The sequence below is a fragment of the Phalaenopsis equestris genome, unplaced genomic scaffold, assembly GCF_001263595.1.
Source record: "Phalaenopsis equestris unplaced genomic scaffold, ASM126359v1 Scaffold000114, whole genome shotgun sequence".
NCBI lineage: Eukaryota > Viridiplantae > Streptophyta > Magnoliopsida > Asparagales > Orchidaceae > Phalaenopsis > Phalaenopsis equestris.
Window position 1 is genome coordinate 875,284 of NW_018164556.1, and position 17,435 is coordinate 892,718.

The 17,435-nt window shown below is 34.7% G+C and overlaps 2 protein-coding genes across 4 annotated transcripts in view; one reads left to right on the forward strand and one right to left on the reverse strand.

Annotated features, from left to right (window-relative positions):
- Nucleotides 1–5,755, forward strand: part of LOC110020956 (GTPase Der) — a 32,575-nt gene extending 26,820 nt beyond the window's left edge. Inside the window, exons 6-9 of one of the 2 annotated variants that reach the window (XM_020719262.1) lie at nucleotides 683–808; nucleotides 2,056–2,241; nucleotides 4,304–4,441; nucleotides 5,302–5,755. In XM_020719262.1, coding sequence (XP_020574921.1) covers nucleotides 683–808; nucleotides 2,056–2,241; nucleotides 4,304–4,441; nucleotides 5,302–5,538 — 687 coding nt within the window. In that variant the 3' untranslated portion in view covers nucleotides 5,539–5,755. Of the gene's footprint in view, nucleotides 1–682; nucleotides 809–2,055; nucleotides 2,242–4,303; nucleotides 4,442–5,301 lie in introns of those variants that run through there. The other variant, XM_020719263.1, reaches the window with a different exon arrangement.
- The window catches only part of LOC110020954 (ATP-dependent DNA helicase DDX11), a 39,595-nt gene continuing 25,207 nt past the window's right edge, over nucleotides 3,048–17,435 (reverse strand). Inside the window, exon 10 of one of the 2 annotated variants that reach the window (XR_002293588.1) lies at nucleotides 3,048–3,462. The gene's annotated coding sequence lies outside the window, so the exon portion shown is untranslated. Of the gene's footprint in view, nucleotides 3,463–9,130; nucleotides 9,398–17,435 lie in introns of those variants that run through there. The other variant, XR_002293587.1, reaches the window with a different exon arrangement.

Sequence of the window (17,435 nt, forward strand, 5' to 3'; positions counted from 1 at the left end):
CTCTATACAAAACACTTGTGATGCATATATAGATATATATATATATATATATATATATTAAGGAGAAGAGCTTTAAGCAAAGACAATAAAATTAAGACAAATCTTCAGGACCCAACAGCTTCAGAACATTAAGATCAGAAAAATAAAATCTACTTATAAAGCAATTTCAACATTCAGCATATTAAAGTTGATAGTCAAAAATACACACAGGAAAGTTTGATCATCTCCTGACCGGAGAAGGGGGTGCAGCCCTACCGGCAGCTTGAGCTCTTGCTCGCATAGCGACTGCATGGCCACACCCAACACCAAGAGAAGACCCTTTTCCCCTGATTCTTGCATCAAACGTTTGAACATTGGGGCATTCTTTAGCATATCGGGTATGAATATAAATCTTACTTTACTTCCTTGGATTATGTATCGATGTATGTATGATGTATGCATGGATACACAGAGACACACACACACACATATAATGTACCCCACACTACATCAAATAGTTGAAAAGAATATCACAGAGAAATTACTTCTTATCTGCTTCTTTTCCTGCCCGTTCTTCTTTCTGTTCCAGCTGCTCTACACTGATGACATTGCTCTCATCATGTTGTGTGTTAATTTTTTGTTACTATTCTGGTATATATAAATAGGCTGGTTGTTTTTATTTTGTAACTTTTGTACTGTTTAGGTGGATACGGCAGGTTGGTTGCATAGATCTGGACAAGAAAAAGGCCCGTCGTCTTTGAGTATAGTGCAGACAAGAAAAAATCTCATGAGGGCTCACGTTGTAGCATTGATACTCGATGCAGAGGAGGTATGACACCTTGTTTTTTGGCTTTTCAAATACAATCTTTCAAGCGAATGGCACATTATTGCTTTCGGTGTTTGTGAGTTGGGGCTGATTGTATAAAAATATTTTAGTTTAGTTTAATCAGTTGCATGGGCAAAATAAAGAGCAATAGCGAGGTGTAAGAATTATTTTTTTTTTTAAAAAATACTTGGTGGCCTTTCTTCTATTATAACAGCTCAAAAAGAGTAAATAAATCTTAGTGTGGAAGAAGAAACTAGATGTAAATTGGAACATTTGTATCTTCATTGTTTGCAATGTAATAAAATTTGATTAGAGAGTGTGCTGAAGAGACCAGAAGTTGGACTCTGGTATTCGGGGCTTCACAATGTTAATTAACAAGAATGTTTGATGAAATAAGTTTGACCTCACATAACTTTTCCCTCAATAATGCAGGAATTTTATCTCATGGGAGAATATAACCGCTCCTAACAATATTAAGTAAATTTTTTATTAAACCTTCTGCGTGCTTAATTAGAAAGTTTAAGCAAGATATTTCGAAGTTTAAAAATTCACTGCAGATCCAGCATTGATTACATGATCTTCTTCCAGCAAGAAAAGTGAGTTTTAATCATGCAAGAAAAGTATATTAAGAAAAGCGAGTTTAAAAATTCACTGCTGATCCAGCAAGAAAAGTGAGTTTTAATCATGCAGTAAGGATACATCATTTCTTGTGCTATATTTGTCTGGAATTTTTTTAGTATTTATATTGAGCTCGCTACTCTATACATAAACGACATCTTAAGGGCATTGAATATTGAAAATTTCTCCTCTGCTCTATCTATTTCCTTATATTTTCTTCTGCTCTTATGTTGCCTTGTAGTTAAATCTTATTCTCTTCTCGGCATCATCCTACCAACTTAAAAGGATGCTTTAACTTGAAATCGCCCTGTGCAAAATAGACATAGCATGCATTTTAGTTGTACAGCAATATCAAACCATTATCCAATAGAGCATAAATATTGACCTCTAAAAATATCTTGTATGTTGACTTTACCTAATTTAGAATGCCGGGGAAATTACCAAGTTTGTTCTTATATGGAGGCCTCTCGTTGCCTTTTAATTTATGCTATTCATTCTGTTTATGAGAAAAAAAAAAAAAAAAAACTCAGGTGTGATATATCTGTAGCTATAATTATAACATTTCATTGCCATAGTATGTTGTATCGTTACCTATAGTTATAACATTTTTATGGTGTGATACACATATCTAGATTGCAAGAAATAAGAGAAGTATGAAGCATGATGAAGTGATTATAGCTCGTCAAGCTGTTGAAGAGGGTCGAGCTCTGATTGTGATAGTGAACAAGATGGATCTTCTCAGAGGAAAACAAAATACTTTGTTACATGAGAAGGTTCTTAAAATAGTACCTCAAGAAATACAGACTCTAATTCCTCAGGTATGTTCGTCCTTTTTAAATATGGAATTCATACATCGAAGTCATATAGCAAGATATATCTTCATTTGTGCATGTAACACACCATGTTTGTACTTATTTAGAGGTCGACTGAATACTCTTCTAGCTTAAGCTGTTTGCCCAGATGATTTCGTTGTTACTGTCGCACATATTTAGTACCTATTATTCTGATTTATTATTCTTTTGACTTTTTACAGTTGTTTCATTTGCATAGTTTTATCAAAAAATATTTTGTGCAAGGACATATACAGTACATAATAGAAGATGGATTGTATATTGTATGAAGGTTAGATAAAATGAAAGTAGAAAGAAGAAATAAAAATATAAATAAAAATGAAAATAGTTATACCTTTATTCGTATAAATTTTTTACATTGCTCTTAAGATTACTTCTTAAAAGAAAATGTGATGACAAATGTACTTGATTAAGATGACTGAATGAATTTTTTTAAAAAGAAAATGTAGAACTTAATTTATAGATTGATCAGTGTATTTCTTATGGATTTATATTAAGCCTTTGCATAATAATTTAGTGTATAATAAAGCGATAATTATTCGCTAAGTTGTTGTAAACTTAAATTATTATTTAGTGTATAATAAAGCGATAATTATTCGCTAAGATATGATATGAGGGAGTTTCTTTATAAGGGGAGAGGAATTGTTTGAGATATAACAGGCTGTTGGATTTTATGTTTGTTCAATTTTATTTTTTAGTTTTTTTCAAGTTGGTTGTTCGTATGTTTTTTGTTTGATGATATTTATTTACGTTTTATGGATTAATAACTCTTTTATACCATAACATTATTGTGGACTATTATTTCCATAATACTAACTTTTAAAATTTCAAATAGAAGTCATATAAAGTACAAGATATGCAGGTCTATATGAAATTGTGGAGAAGCTTCAAAAGGTGAAAAGTAAGGATGAATTAAACAACTACTAGCTATAAAAAGAATTCAAATGTTATAGCAGGTTTTAATTTGAAAAAATAATTATTAAATACAATATGTAAAATCCCAAGAATTCAACCAATAGATACCCTGCTGTCTGCGTGCTTCTTTATATGCTGAGACGACAAATACAATTCATCAATTTCTGCAGTTATCCAGTAATTCTGCCATACAGGGAAAAGCTCTAGCAGCTGCCAACAAGTATTCTTGCCATCCTTTGAAGCCTGCCAACACACGTCATATTTCAAGTGTACCTATAAAATGCAAATTTTTTGTTTTTTAGTTTTCAGAAACAAAAGCTGTTGTAGGAAATATAAGGAATGCTAAAAGTTATTTGGGTGAATGCAAAAAATTGAGATTTGGGTAACAAATTCCACTGCAGTCATGGAAGTGCATATATCTACTATAAAAAAATTAATTTAAATTTATAAGCTTATAAACATTGTTAGGATTATAAACTATCATTATATTCATCAGCTTCATTAATCTTATTTCAACTATTGGATTTTGATTTTATGATCATTATTTTATATTTATTCCCAGTGGATATATTTTGAGTTGTTAATTCTATCAATGTTATTTCAAGTCTAACCCTCTTTAAACGTTCAAAATCAATTTTATATAGTCGTATATTTCATGCGTTTTTTTTTTTTTTTTTTTACCGTTCAATGTTCATTTCAAATATACTTCTACTTAGTTTTAATAACTTTATTTTCTTTAGATATCATTCTAATTGTTCCTCTGTTATGATCATTCCTCGACTTATCCTTTGTAGTTGACATATATCACCATAACAATCTCATTTTTTATATGCTAACTTATTAATGTTTTTTTTTTTAAATATCACTTCCCAACACTCGAGCCCATGTAACACTCGGGTGCCTAATTTTAATTTTATAAAATTTACTTGTGAGTCTCCAAAATATCCTCTTATCACAGTATTTTGGAGATACTCTTTCATTTTAACCATCTAGCCTTAACTTTAGTCGTTCTGACTTTAAAGACACCTCATTTGAAATTCTCTTTATTATTAGCTTAATCACAAGATTTAAGTATTGCCTATATCATGACGGAGTTATTTTTTGTTATTTACAGATTACTGGTATTCCTGTCTTATTTATTTCAGCAATGGAGGGAAGGGGTCGAGTAGAAGTTATGCACCAGGTAGTCGACGCATACCAGAAGTGGTGCTCAAGATTGTCTACTGCTCGCCTAAACCGTTGGTTGAGGAAGGTAATGCTTTCATGCCATGTATTAAATTCTGTTCTTATTGCTTCTTACTTGCTAATTTCTTCATATTATATTTGACAAATACTTTATCTTTATATATAGAGAGAGAATTGTCAAAATGATCTCCTGGTTAGTTTTTCTCAATGGGTCATTTTAGTTCCAAAATTTATAAAAGCATCAATTTTGCCCCCCGACCTTTTTAATATAGGTTAAAATAGCAATAAGGAGGACTAATTAAACCCCCATTAAAAGAGTCTTGGGAATAATTTGACACATTTATGAACTCTGGGACTAAAATGATCCTATATAAATAATCAAGTGGCTATTACACACACACACACACACGTATCATAACACACTCACCCTTGCTAAAGTTTCTTTAGCATATGATGCCTTGCATATAAATGAAAATATTTTACCTTTTTCCGTTCTTTTATTTGATTGAAGAAAGGTGGAATTTTTGGGCCTTATATATGCTTACTAGGGGTGTAAATGAGCCGCACTGGCTCAAGCTGGACTCGCTAATAAGCCCGCTAGTCAAATTTGAGCTCAAACTCAAACTCGTTTATTAAATGAGCTTGAGTTCAAGCTTGTTTGAGCTCGGCTCGTCAGCTCGCGAGCCAACTTGACTAGCCAATTGATGGTCATGTTGATGACCTCTCCGATGAGCTGTCGTGACACTGCTCCTCCTTCCATTGATGGTTTCTCTGGTGTATTCATGATAATTTGATTTTTGATCCGAGCTCGCGAGCCTGTCATCATCAGTGTGAGCTGAGCTTGAGTTAGGCTTAACTCATTTTCAACCTAGTGCTTACTAAATGCCTTTTGTTATGTTAATCTGTCTGCTAAATGTGACTGAGCAGGTTATGAGTAGGCATTCGTGGAAAGACCAAGCCACGCAACCCAAAATCAAATATTTCACTCAAGTTAAAGCTCGACCGCCGACATTTGTCTCCTTCCTGAGCGGAAAAGCTCAGCTTTCTGACACAGACATAAGGTTTCTGATCAAGTCTCTCAAAGAGGATTTCAACTTGGGTGGAATCCCAATCCGCATAATGCAGCGCTGCATTTCAACAAAAAACTGCGAGCAGCAACAATAGCAAGAATTCAACTTCTTAAGGGTCACATATAATTGAAGCCACATTAGAGAGATTTACTGCATTTGAATAGGCTTCTTGAATGACAGCCATGGCTGTAAAGAAATGGGAGATTTTTTTGTGATTTGTATCAGGTAATGCTCCATTAATTTTCCAGTTATTTATATATCTGTGGAGACGAGCTTCTGCATCAAAATTATCCAATTAATTTTGGTTTTGTTTGGCATTAACTTTATTATTATTATTTTTTAAATGTTTGTTTATTGAATTTATTAATTATTTTTACATTTTTGGCTTTTGAAAATAAATTGAACTGTTTTGCAAAACTCTTAAAAAATTTTAAGCGTTTTGAATTTCCTTTTAAAATAATTACTATTGTTTGTCATCTTCGCTAGAAACTATTATATTTGCGACCTCCCATTTCACCCTTGTACTATTTGCTATTTTTACCACTGCCTTTACCACCATTGGTGACTGTTATCACCAACCATTACCATTATTATCACGCGATCGAGCTATAGTCATCCCATCAACCACCACCACAAAGATCATAAAAATCAACTTATATTCAATACAAGAAAAAAAATAATTTATATTGACGATTAACAAATTTATTTTATTCTGCCAAAATGAACAACAAGAAGAAGTTATTATCTCACTAAGTGGGGTTGGCTACATGAATCCTTTTTTTTTTTTTCATTTTGTCCAATTGAATGTCATATTTGCATTTAATCCTAATAAATTAAGATAATTTTTTATACAATATATCCACTTCTTTATAGGTCTATCTCTACCTTTCTTAACATAAGTTGAGTCTAAAGCATGTACTCTCCTAACCGAATCATGAGATGATCGGCGTTTAATGTGACCAAATCATCTAAGATGACTGTCTCTAATCTTGTCTGACATTGGAGCTAGACCAATCCTTTCACGGATACATTCATTTCACATTGTCTCTAAGTGTCAAGCCACTTATCCGCCTAAGCATTCTCATCTCAACAACACTAAAACTTAGTTTTATGCTTCTCTTTTAAAGGCCAACATTATATGCCAATAACTGCAGGTTTCACCATCTTATAAAATTTTTATTCAAGTCTAAGCAGTACTTTTTATGACACAATAGCATGATGCATTCCTCCACTTAAGCCAACCAACTTGAATTCTACTAATAATATCCCCATCACTTTGAACAACAGACCTGACATATCTAAAATGCTCACACCTTTTATTGATTTGATCACCCATGCTTACAACTCTGTCACTAGAATTTCTACTACTAAAGTTATTTTTTATGTATTTTGTTTTAGATCTACTCAAACAAAGTCCTTTAGACAAAATGAGAATAAACAAAAATAAAAAAATATGTATGTATGACCAAATATCTGATATATCAATTGAAGTTTATGTTTGCATAAGGTAGGCTAATACCTGCGGATCGGGTCAGGTCCATCAAAATACTATATTGGTAAGTTAAGCGTATTGTTTGGTTGACCCACCCACAAACCTCATATATTCATCAATTTGTTAGCTTGAACAAACCCGTTAGCTAAATTGACAACTCGCCTATTTGCTAGCTCGGTCCTATAAAGCTATAGAGTATGCCATATTATTACATATTTTTATAATTTTTTCATCTTTTTTTCTTGCAGCTAATTATATACATTAATCAATATTGCCCTCAAATCTATGAATACGAAGTTAAAGTTGAGAATCATATTATGTAATGAGAGAAAGTGAGCTTAGCTACACAATATTCACTTATTTCCATTAACTAATAAAATCTTAAAACTTCCTTCTCTCCACAACTCTCTCTCTCTCTCTCTCTCTCTCTCTCTCTCTCTCTCTCTCTCTCTATATATATATATATATTTATCTGTGTCATTCTCTCTTCTCTCTCCAAGTGTTTTTATCTAGGTGTTGTGAGCCATGGATAATTTAGGGCCTAACATTTTCTTAGGTGAGGTGAGCGTGGATAATTTACAAACTAGAAGAGAGCATTGCAAGAAGTCGATCATAATGATAGAGGTACATTCATTAATATGGAGGATATCAAAAGGTTCATATTGAAGCAGTTCCATAGTTTAATGATGAGCTGACAAAGATGATCAAGAAAGTGATGGAGCACCTTTCTAGGGTTCATGTGGAGCTACCTATTGGATCTTTTGATTTATTGTTGAGGAGACATCGAGAGGTTCTAATGGCATTACATCAAGTTTGGTGGATGAAGATGATGATACCTTTTCTCTTGATAGTGAAAACTTTAACTCCCATCATTGGGAGGGAAGGATATGGGAGATGAAGAGAAAGTTTTTCTCGGAGAATGCTTTCTCCAAGGAAGTGACAGAGGCCAAGTCTTTGGATAGGTTGAAGGTCTTTTCCTTAGATTCATGTAAGAGAACAATCTCATGGACATTTTGATTTGTTTAAAGCTGTTGTTTCTTTATTGAACATTAGCAATGTGTAGAAGTTTCGTATATTCTTCATGACTCTGAAGGAGTATGCTCTTTGATGGATCACTTGCCATCCTCACGAGGTGATCACCTCATCTGTTGAATTCAAGGGCAGGGACAATCCAAAAAAATTTTGGAAGGCAGTCAACCCAACATAACTCAATTTTTGCGAAAGTCTTCAGTGCAAACAATAGGTGAAACTTTAGAACGCGAAACAGAGCAATCATTAAGAGCCCGAGTTTTTGCAACTACCCCTCAAGAAGCCAAAGAAGTAGAAGACATGGTTACAAATATACTCCTAATTCAAGATCAGCCCGACAATGTTTTATTCGATTCAAGTGCTTCACATTCTTTTATTTCTGATGAGTTTGCTGCCAGGTTACATGTTGATACTATGCATTTTACTCTTATTTTATGTGTGAAAAGTGGAGGGTTGTGTTAGGCAGTTGACAATCAACATAAAATTTGTTGAAAAGAATAAATGAAAATATGACAATCAATAGGACACAATAAAGAAAAAGGAAGGATTCATGTAATCGATCGACCCCACTTAGTGGGATAAAGGTTTATTATTGTTGTTGTTGTTGTTGTTTGTGTGTTATTATGCCCTCGGGAAATGAGTTTTATGCCGATAAAAAAATTGTAGTGCATGTTATTGTGCATGATAAGAAGTTGCCAACATAGTTGATTATCACACCAATTCAGACCTTTAATGTTACTTTGGTGATGGATTGGTTAGTAAAGGACTTTGCTACAATCAAACGCTGGAAAAGACAGGTGAAGCTGAAATTTCCTGGTGAAAAATATTCTATAGTCTATGTGATCGAAATGCACAATCTTCGTGAAACTTAGGAAATATTTCCGAAGTGGTGAACCGTCATTTTTGGCAAAATTAGAAGTGCAAAATATAGATGTACATGAATTGAAAAACATCTTAGTGGTTTAGAATTCAACATTCTTCTATAGAAATCTAACCTAAAATTTCATAAACATCATATTTCAGCTCAATTACAAGGTTAAAGCTTTCAATTGAAAATTAGTAAAAATGTCATTTATAGCAAAAAAAAACAATTATCAACAGTTTTTATATCAAATCAAACTATCAATTTTGACTGTTATACATCAATTTTAACTCTCACAACAATTAAAAATTTCGATGACAATCATTTCAGTGCAAGACAACATACTGTGTACACAAACTAAACCTTGAACAAGTTCATTATGTTCTGTCAATCTTGATAGTCAACCCAATTTACAGGTTTTGTGCCTACAATTGATTTCATATATTTGCACACAAACATTCCACACTCATGATCATTTGTTTGCATAAGCAAACCTTTCACACCATGAATTTTTTATTTTTTTATATTCCCTTTGAAAGCACCAAACAAATCATTGGCTGGAAGTTTTACCTACACAAGCAATAAATAAAATAATTAAGATACCACAATATCAAAGCAAATATCAAATTACAAAAAAAAAACTAATTGGTATGTCATTACAATATGAAATAAATATCCCGATGTTGAAGATTCAACGGTGATCATATAAATTTCATTTCTTCTTTTTCAAATCTTCAACTTGAAGAGTCCAATATTGTTCATCAACAATAGGAATTACAATAATTTCAGCCTTTTCAATGCTTCTTTTGTTAACATGGTTCACATAGATCAAGTTTTCCTTTTTGTATTCTAATCGCGCATAGCCATGAGGAAAAAAAATATAATAATGGTAAGTTATTATAAAAGTTTTTCAAATTCATCATGACTAATTTAAGTAGCATAATACTTTTTATATTCACCCAATATAGGCTTGAAATGTACAAGAATTTTTTATATAAATGTGTAGAGTTTTCTCTTTTGTTAACATATAAGCAAAAGTATCTATGTGAACATCAGATGAGTATTGATTGATCAAAATATTATCAATAGGTTGAGTTTCCCAAGTATAAAGTATTATAATAACGATGCTTAATGATAAGGATAAGAATATATTGAATGCTTGCAAACCTGTCAAGAAAACTAATCGACGTTTGTAAATACATAAATATTCTTAATGGGGGTTTACATGCCATGATGCCATTAGTCGGAGATTCGATGACTTTAATGCTGACTTTATTGCTCCTAACAACCTTTATTTAGTGTACTGAGAAGAGAAGGGGAAATAAATGAGATATATAAGAATTTTAAGAGACGAGATTGGCAATGGAGAAAGGGATGAATTGAATGGTTCGTACTTGTCTTTATCCCTTTGAGCATATTCATTGATATCCAAATGAGCGAACTTCTTGCTTGTTGGTTCCAAAAATAGCCTCTCATCATTTTCAAACCCAACGACTTTACTTGTCACCTCTCAAAAGAGCCCATATGGGTGGTGGGCAGCCCAGGACTTAAATATTGTTTTTTGGCCTTACACCTAGCCGATGTGGGACTATTTGTCCGTGACATTCTCCTCCACTCAATCATGTGACGCCCTCTTCACGGATCGACTCCACCGAGGGTCCCACTGGACCATGGAGAGTCTACACACCTGGCAAGCAGTAATCTGTTCTGATACCACTTGTCACCTCCCAAAAGAAAAAGTTTGCTTATACTTCGTAGAAGTTTTCCCTTGAGAAAGAAATCTCGTTGGTCATTCTCACCTAGTTGGGTTTTATGATAGAATCTTCTTCGAGTTTGAAGGCTTTATTTATGGCAGATGCATTGTTTATGAGGCTATGATTTTAGCTCTGTTTGATTGTCAACACTGAGTTTGTGTTGCCATCTCTCTCCTTAGGCTATGTGTTCGTTAACTTCAACTAACACCCCTTGTTATCCCATTAATGTTTGGGTTCTCTTCTCCAAGCACAATATCATCCAAGAACTATGTCTAGATGAAGAAGATATCTCGATTCAACAAAAGGTGAGGGAGGGACCACTCAATTCAACAAACAAGCACATGTAGAAGTCAACTTCATCATCTTCGAAAAAGATCTCTTTAGTTCAATTTCAATATTTATAAACTGTCCTTAGGTCGAATTCTTGTGATGCAAGAAACAAATGTACTTGTTAGGTATGTAATAAATGATTTACCTTCTGCATACGTATCATGCATTTTTTTCTTAATTGTTTTGAAATGTGGTTACTTACTAGTTCATCGTATCATTTTGATAACCTTGCTTAAGCTTGAGGGTGTAATGAACTCGATATTTGAATCTCAATTCAGCTTAGTGAATTCAGGCATTGTTTCATTTACGCAAATTGATCCAAACTTGCATCTTCTTGGAATTAAAAAATGGAGCGCTACTACAAAATTCAAATCAGTATAAGAATGTTCCCATTTGCAAGTTAAGAATCATATCTGTTTTGGCTATTATGAAGGTATTTTTCTAATCTAGGTTAGGGTAATGAGAGAGAGGACTTTGTCTAAGCGAGAACTATACTTAACAATTGAGGCTTCCAGCTCTTTTTCATATCTTATATATGTATGAACTTTTTTAGCATCTCCTACAAGGTGTTGATTATCTTGAGGCTTTCGACTTCCGTTAGGGAGTAGTTAATTATTTTTTTACTTAGCACTTTGACTTTTTCATACTTTTCTTAATATATCATAGAAAATTTTCTTAAGTGTGATTTCATGTTTCTATTGCTATGGAAAATAGATCTACAACCGATCTCGTCTAAGCGAGTTCCCCGGTTTGGGTATAAGAGTTCATCTCAACTTCAAGTTTGGTTACTTTTTTTAATGTCTTTAGCTTTGTGCGCTCCTAAGTCGACTTACTTGTGTATGATACATGGTACGGTCCAGGACTGGCCTAGCTTCCCAACAACTTGAATGTGCATGGCTAGATCTGCTTTCTTCAGTACTAAGCACTATCCTTGAAATATTTCCTTCATGTGTAACCGCACTACAAAATTATTCTCCTTTCAGTTTCTTCGTCTCAGTGCGAATTGAATTTGTATATCTTCTAGCATATGAAGTGAGGTTTGTGGGCATTCTTCGTTTGCAACCATTCATTCATCAAACTCTAACTCTTCAAAATTAGATGGGGCAAATTCTCTCTGATTATGTAAATTTAACTCCATCGATAACATGGTCTCGATCTAGTGTGAGAGAGCAAAGGGTGTCTACTCAATTACGGTTGACAGAGTTGTTATAAGTGCCCATAGAACTAATTGAATGAAAACAACCAATTTTCCCATGGCTCCTTTGACATTCTTCCTTAATAGATTTAGGATCAACATGTTTGCAACTTTGACTTGTGCTTGGGTGGCGGACATAGGCGAAGTTGAGATTCACCCCTTGCCTTAGACAAAATTATTTAACTTTCTTATTAGCAAATTGAGTTACATTATCTGTGATGATCACCACGAGTAACCCATATCAAAAGATGAGATCGGTCCAAATAAAATAACGGACGACTTTCATTGTGATCCTAGCAAATGCTCTTATTTCTATCCACTTCGAGAAATAATCAATCACCATTAGAATGAACTTCATCTGCCATTTTGATGGGGGGAAAAGACCCACAAAGGTCCAACCTTCATACGATGAATGGGTTGTAGCTTATGCTAGGGTTGAAATTGCGTAGGGATGAATTTCTAGGGTTGTTCGCAGTTTTTAGAGAATTCTTTTAGCATCTTTCCTAAGAGTTGGCCAAAAGTGATTTGCTAAACTTTTCCCTCCTAAATGGCTCTCACACTCACCAAAATACACTTCTTCAAGAGTGTTGCCAACTTCTCATTCTACAACGCATCATGGATAATTGCTCTCGGAAAGTTGTTCTTCCAAAAGTAGATTTTGTGTGGATTTAATTCTGAACCTCCTCTGATCCTTCAAATCAGTGGAAAACATTCTGATTTTCAAGAATTTAATATACAGATCAGCCCAATTCGTTGCTTTCTCATGCTCCATGTTCATGATTTTTGCTTTTTCGACTATTGATTATGCGAGTTTCTGAGTCCCCTAGTCGGACAATTTCATTTGGATTAGAAGACTATAAGTTGATTGTCGTCTCTTAAAATGTGTTTAATTCTGAAAAACTTAATTTCTCTACTACGTTGACCATTAGGAGACACTTCATAGATTCTTCTGCGCTTTTGATTGTCTGTTCACCTTATTAATGATGAGTTCGGAGTAAGATCGCACCAATAAGTGTTTCACGCCTATCCCTTTAGCGAATTGTAATATTTCAATCAAAGCATTATATTCGATTTGATTATTGGTGATCTCGATTTTTGATTTCTATAGAGTGATAAAAGAAAAAATTGACAGAGCTCCTTAGCACAACTCCGAGTCTAGCTCCCAAGTTACTAGACACTATCCACTTATAAGCTCCAGAGCTAATCTTTTCGTGAGGTTGTTGCTTGTTGATCGTCAGGTTTGGATAAATCTGCCAAAAATCTATAGCTTGTACTTAATCATCATTCGGGGTGTAAGAGAGATCGAACTCACTAAACTTGATTGCTCGTTTCAGTAAATGTCTCGAATGTTTAAGCTTGTCAAGGACCATGTGTTTAAAAATAAGGGCATAGTCTTTGTTCTTAAATAGTAATAGAAAGGGTTAGTTTTTCTATAATTAAATACAAGAGGTTTGTTCACTTTTAAGATTCTACTAACACATTCGACTGGGAACTACTGTCATTCTTCTCAAACTAGGACTTAATCGATGGCATTGAATCCGACTACCAAATATAGTAGCAAACCCTCGTTAGATTTAAGACTTTGCGACAACGATGGAGATGCCAGAAAGTTTTTAAGTTGGAGGAAAACTTATTCGCACGCTTCCATCCAAACAAAGCTCTTGGCCCTCTTTCGAATATTAAAGAAGTTCGCACCCATATTTCCTACATTGAGATGGAAAGACTAAGGCAAGTGATTCGCCCAATCAACTTTTTTTTTTTAATGCTATGAGATGAGGGCATGTCCATGAATGCCTTTTAACTTTTTCAGGGTTGGTCTTGATACTTCCGAGTGTTAAGCGGTGGCCTAAGAATTTATTAGTCCTGCCGTCGAATGTGCACTTAAGTGGGTTCAATTTCATATTAAATTTTCTTAAGATGTCAAACATTACATTTAAGTATTTTATATGTTACTTGGGTGGCTTATTTTTAACAAACACGTCATTGATTTGATTAACAAAAATTACATTCATCATGTGTTGATTAGTCAATCCTGTATTTTTAAACCCAAAGAGCATTACATTATAACAGTGAACATTATTCATTTATAATAAACACATTCTTCTCAATGTCAGCTGAGCGCATCTTGATTAGATGATAGTCAGAGAAAACATTCATAAAGCTCATGACAAAGTAACCAATTGTAGAGTCAATGAGCTTGTTAATTCGCATCAGACGATAGATGTCTTTCAGATTTGCTAAGTTCAAGGTGGTGAAGTTGACGCTCATTCACCATATGTCATTTGACTTTGGCACTATCACCGCGTTAGCGAACCACTTATACTTTGCACTTCTTGGGTGTGGTTCACATCCAAAATCTCTTGTCAAATGGGTTCCGCTGCAATAATCGCTAAGGAGTGCATCTCTTGCTTCATTGGACAAGCTCTAGTCAACCATTAACTTGTAGCAAGCTACATTAACAGCCCCTCCTCGCATTTATTCTATCGATAGACGAATACATAGCACTACTCACGCAAGGTGATGACTAAATAATTCTTAAAACCTGCATCAAAGATTCAATTGAGTCGAAGAATTTTACATGTTTATCCTTCAACAACCACAACTTTTTCAGCTACTTTGTTGGTTTCTAAAACGCTCCCTCATTGGGTGTCCAACTTCAGATCACCTTCCGCATGTTGCTACCCGCATATAGATAGCAAGTGTGTGATTGCTTCAGATCTCTCCTAGCAGTGATCACTTCATCATTGTGTGGGAACTTCATGGCAATGTGATATGTGAGACAGTTTTAAGGGTGTTGAAGAGAGGACAGACAAAAATGGCATTGTATGTTGGGGAGTAAACTTGACGAGGTTCACCATTGACAAACAAGGCTAAGGTTCTTCCTCTTTTTTCTTCTCGCTTGACAGTCCATAAAATGGCCTTGATGTGGATTGTAACCATGAAGTATCAAGATTCATTTCGCCAAAAACGCATTTAAATAAAATGTTAATGGAACTCCTTGCATCAATAAGAAAGTCACCAATTTGGTAATTGACAACTAGCAATGTGATAACAATCAAGTCATAGTAGGGGTTTCGCTTGGCCAGTAGAACTTCCTCGGTGAAAATGATAAGTGGTTGGTAGGAAACTTGACACCGAAACAAGTTTACCAAGCACGTTTCTTCTGAGCGAAGTCTTTTGATGCAGGATTGGCGAGGAGCCTCCACTTCATTCGCTTGAGCACAAGCTAGCTCTTTGCAAGCTTCTTCAACTGATGGCAACACTCTTCTTTTAGTTTTCTGGCCTCGTTCAACTGCTCAATCAAGCTTCAAAAATGATGACACTCTTCAATATTATGATCATGATTGTGATGATAGGTGCAGTACTTTTGCGGGTCATGCAGGTATTCTCTAGCCTTCATAAGCATGGGTGTGCATAAATATTTTTTAATCTAGATGGTCTACACTATCTCAATCATAGAGACTCACAAAGGAGACTGTTCTGGAAGCTATTGAGCCGACGATGGTAACAACCTCTCTAGTGACGATCAATTCGCCTCTCTTGATACTGGACTCGCCCCTCTTTAGAAAGAACTCACATGAGTCCTTTCCGAAAAAGGATGTGGTGGACACTCCTCAAATTTTGGCCTCATAATTGGTGGTGCGAAGCAAGATACTCATGCTAACTTGATGGAAACTTCTCTTCAATGGGTGTCTTTGGGCGCTCTGCTCGGACAATTGCGAGGAGTGAATTGTATTCAGAAAGAACTCTTAGCCATTGGGCTAAAGCAGCATGAGCTTTCATTGGCTTCAAGTCTCATACCTAACATTTCCCTCTTGAAGTGGGTTACAAAAGCTCCCAGAGTTTCTCCTAGCTCCTGAAGAATTTGCAGTAACGCTTACGAACTCTTCTGTGATTATTGGGCACTAATGAACTATGCAATAAACATGCATTTAAAGTCTTTATTAGAAGTTATTACTCCCAACAGCAAACTGTTGAACTATCTTAAAGCCGAATTTTCATAATCATGAAAAATAATCTATACTTCAAGGTGTTGTTCACCCTCAACAAACAAAAAAAGTAGATTCAAAAGAGGCAATTTGGTCAGGACTTAAACATCCCTCGATAAGATTCTAAAGAAGGAATCTTAAAGTGCTCATGTGCTTTATTTTTGGATATTTCTCTGTAGAAAACATTTTACAACTGATATGGTTAAAGAGTTTCAACCCTCCTCTCATAATTGAATGGGGTTGAAACCAAACTATTTGAGTAGTACAGGTGATCCTAATCTACTAGAGCGGGTGAGAGTCACCCTGAAATTGGCGAAGAGTTTTCCTTTTCATTGAGATGGGGCTACTGGTCAAGATGGGGTGTTTGGTCCCCTAATATCTACACTAAAGTCTCTCAAATCATGTTTTCCACCTACTCATTCATTCATTAATCTGTTGGGTGATGAATCCCGTTGTGCAATCAATATTACTAGTGACTTCTCTATGGCTTAACCCTGCCACTTGTGTAGCCCATCTTCTTACCTGCGACATCATCCACGCTCATCGCACATTTTAAAATGTTGAATCTTATTTTATCCATAGACGCACACCTCAAGGGTAAAACTAGTAAAGGAGGGAAAGGTGATCGAGAGAGAAGAGTCTAGATGAATACACTATTATTTCCTAGTATAAATGTTCAATTCATTTTACACAATTTTTCCCCTTTATATAAGAATAGTTTTCTATAAAATATGATAAGCTATGATTATACTCAAATATCCAGGGATCTCTAAAAGCTTGAATTTTTCATTAACTACCTTGAGTGTATACATTATATTATCTCTAGTGTCTTGTCTCCTGCTTTTATCAAATATGACCTTATATCCTCTACTCACTTTATTGGGTCACATCCAACGTCTATTCGGGCTTTTGCACTAAAAACTTACTCTGAGGTTCATTCGATCCTTGGAACAATGGATTTTGAATTTGCGAAACATTTGAGGCCGACATGCGATCTTTGGCGAGGCAAAAATGTTGTTGGGTAAATTTTTCTCTGCTACATCTCATATGAACATTGTTCATCAGGTGGTAGATCATATTCGGCTACTCGTACTCGGACATTCATGCCTGGTAACTCATACCTGCCAACTCATACTCGATTGCTTCCACCCAAAGACTTATTTGGCTGCTTGTGAATTGTATCTCTTAACGAGTTGGGCCAAAAAAGAACCACTAAGCTTGCTTGGATTCCTACTGGCCCATCATAGCTCATCATAGTTGCTTTTGGTCATATAAGTTCAAAACTATTTTATTTTGATTTAATTACATACGAGTTAGTTGCAAACACACTGCAAACTGCA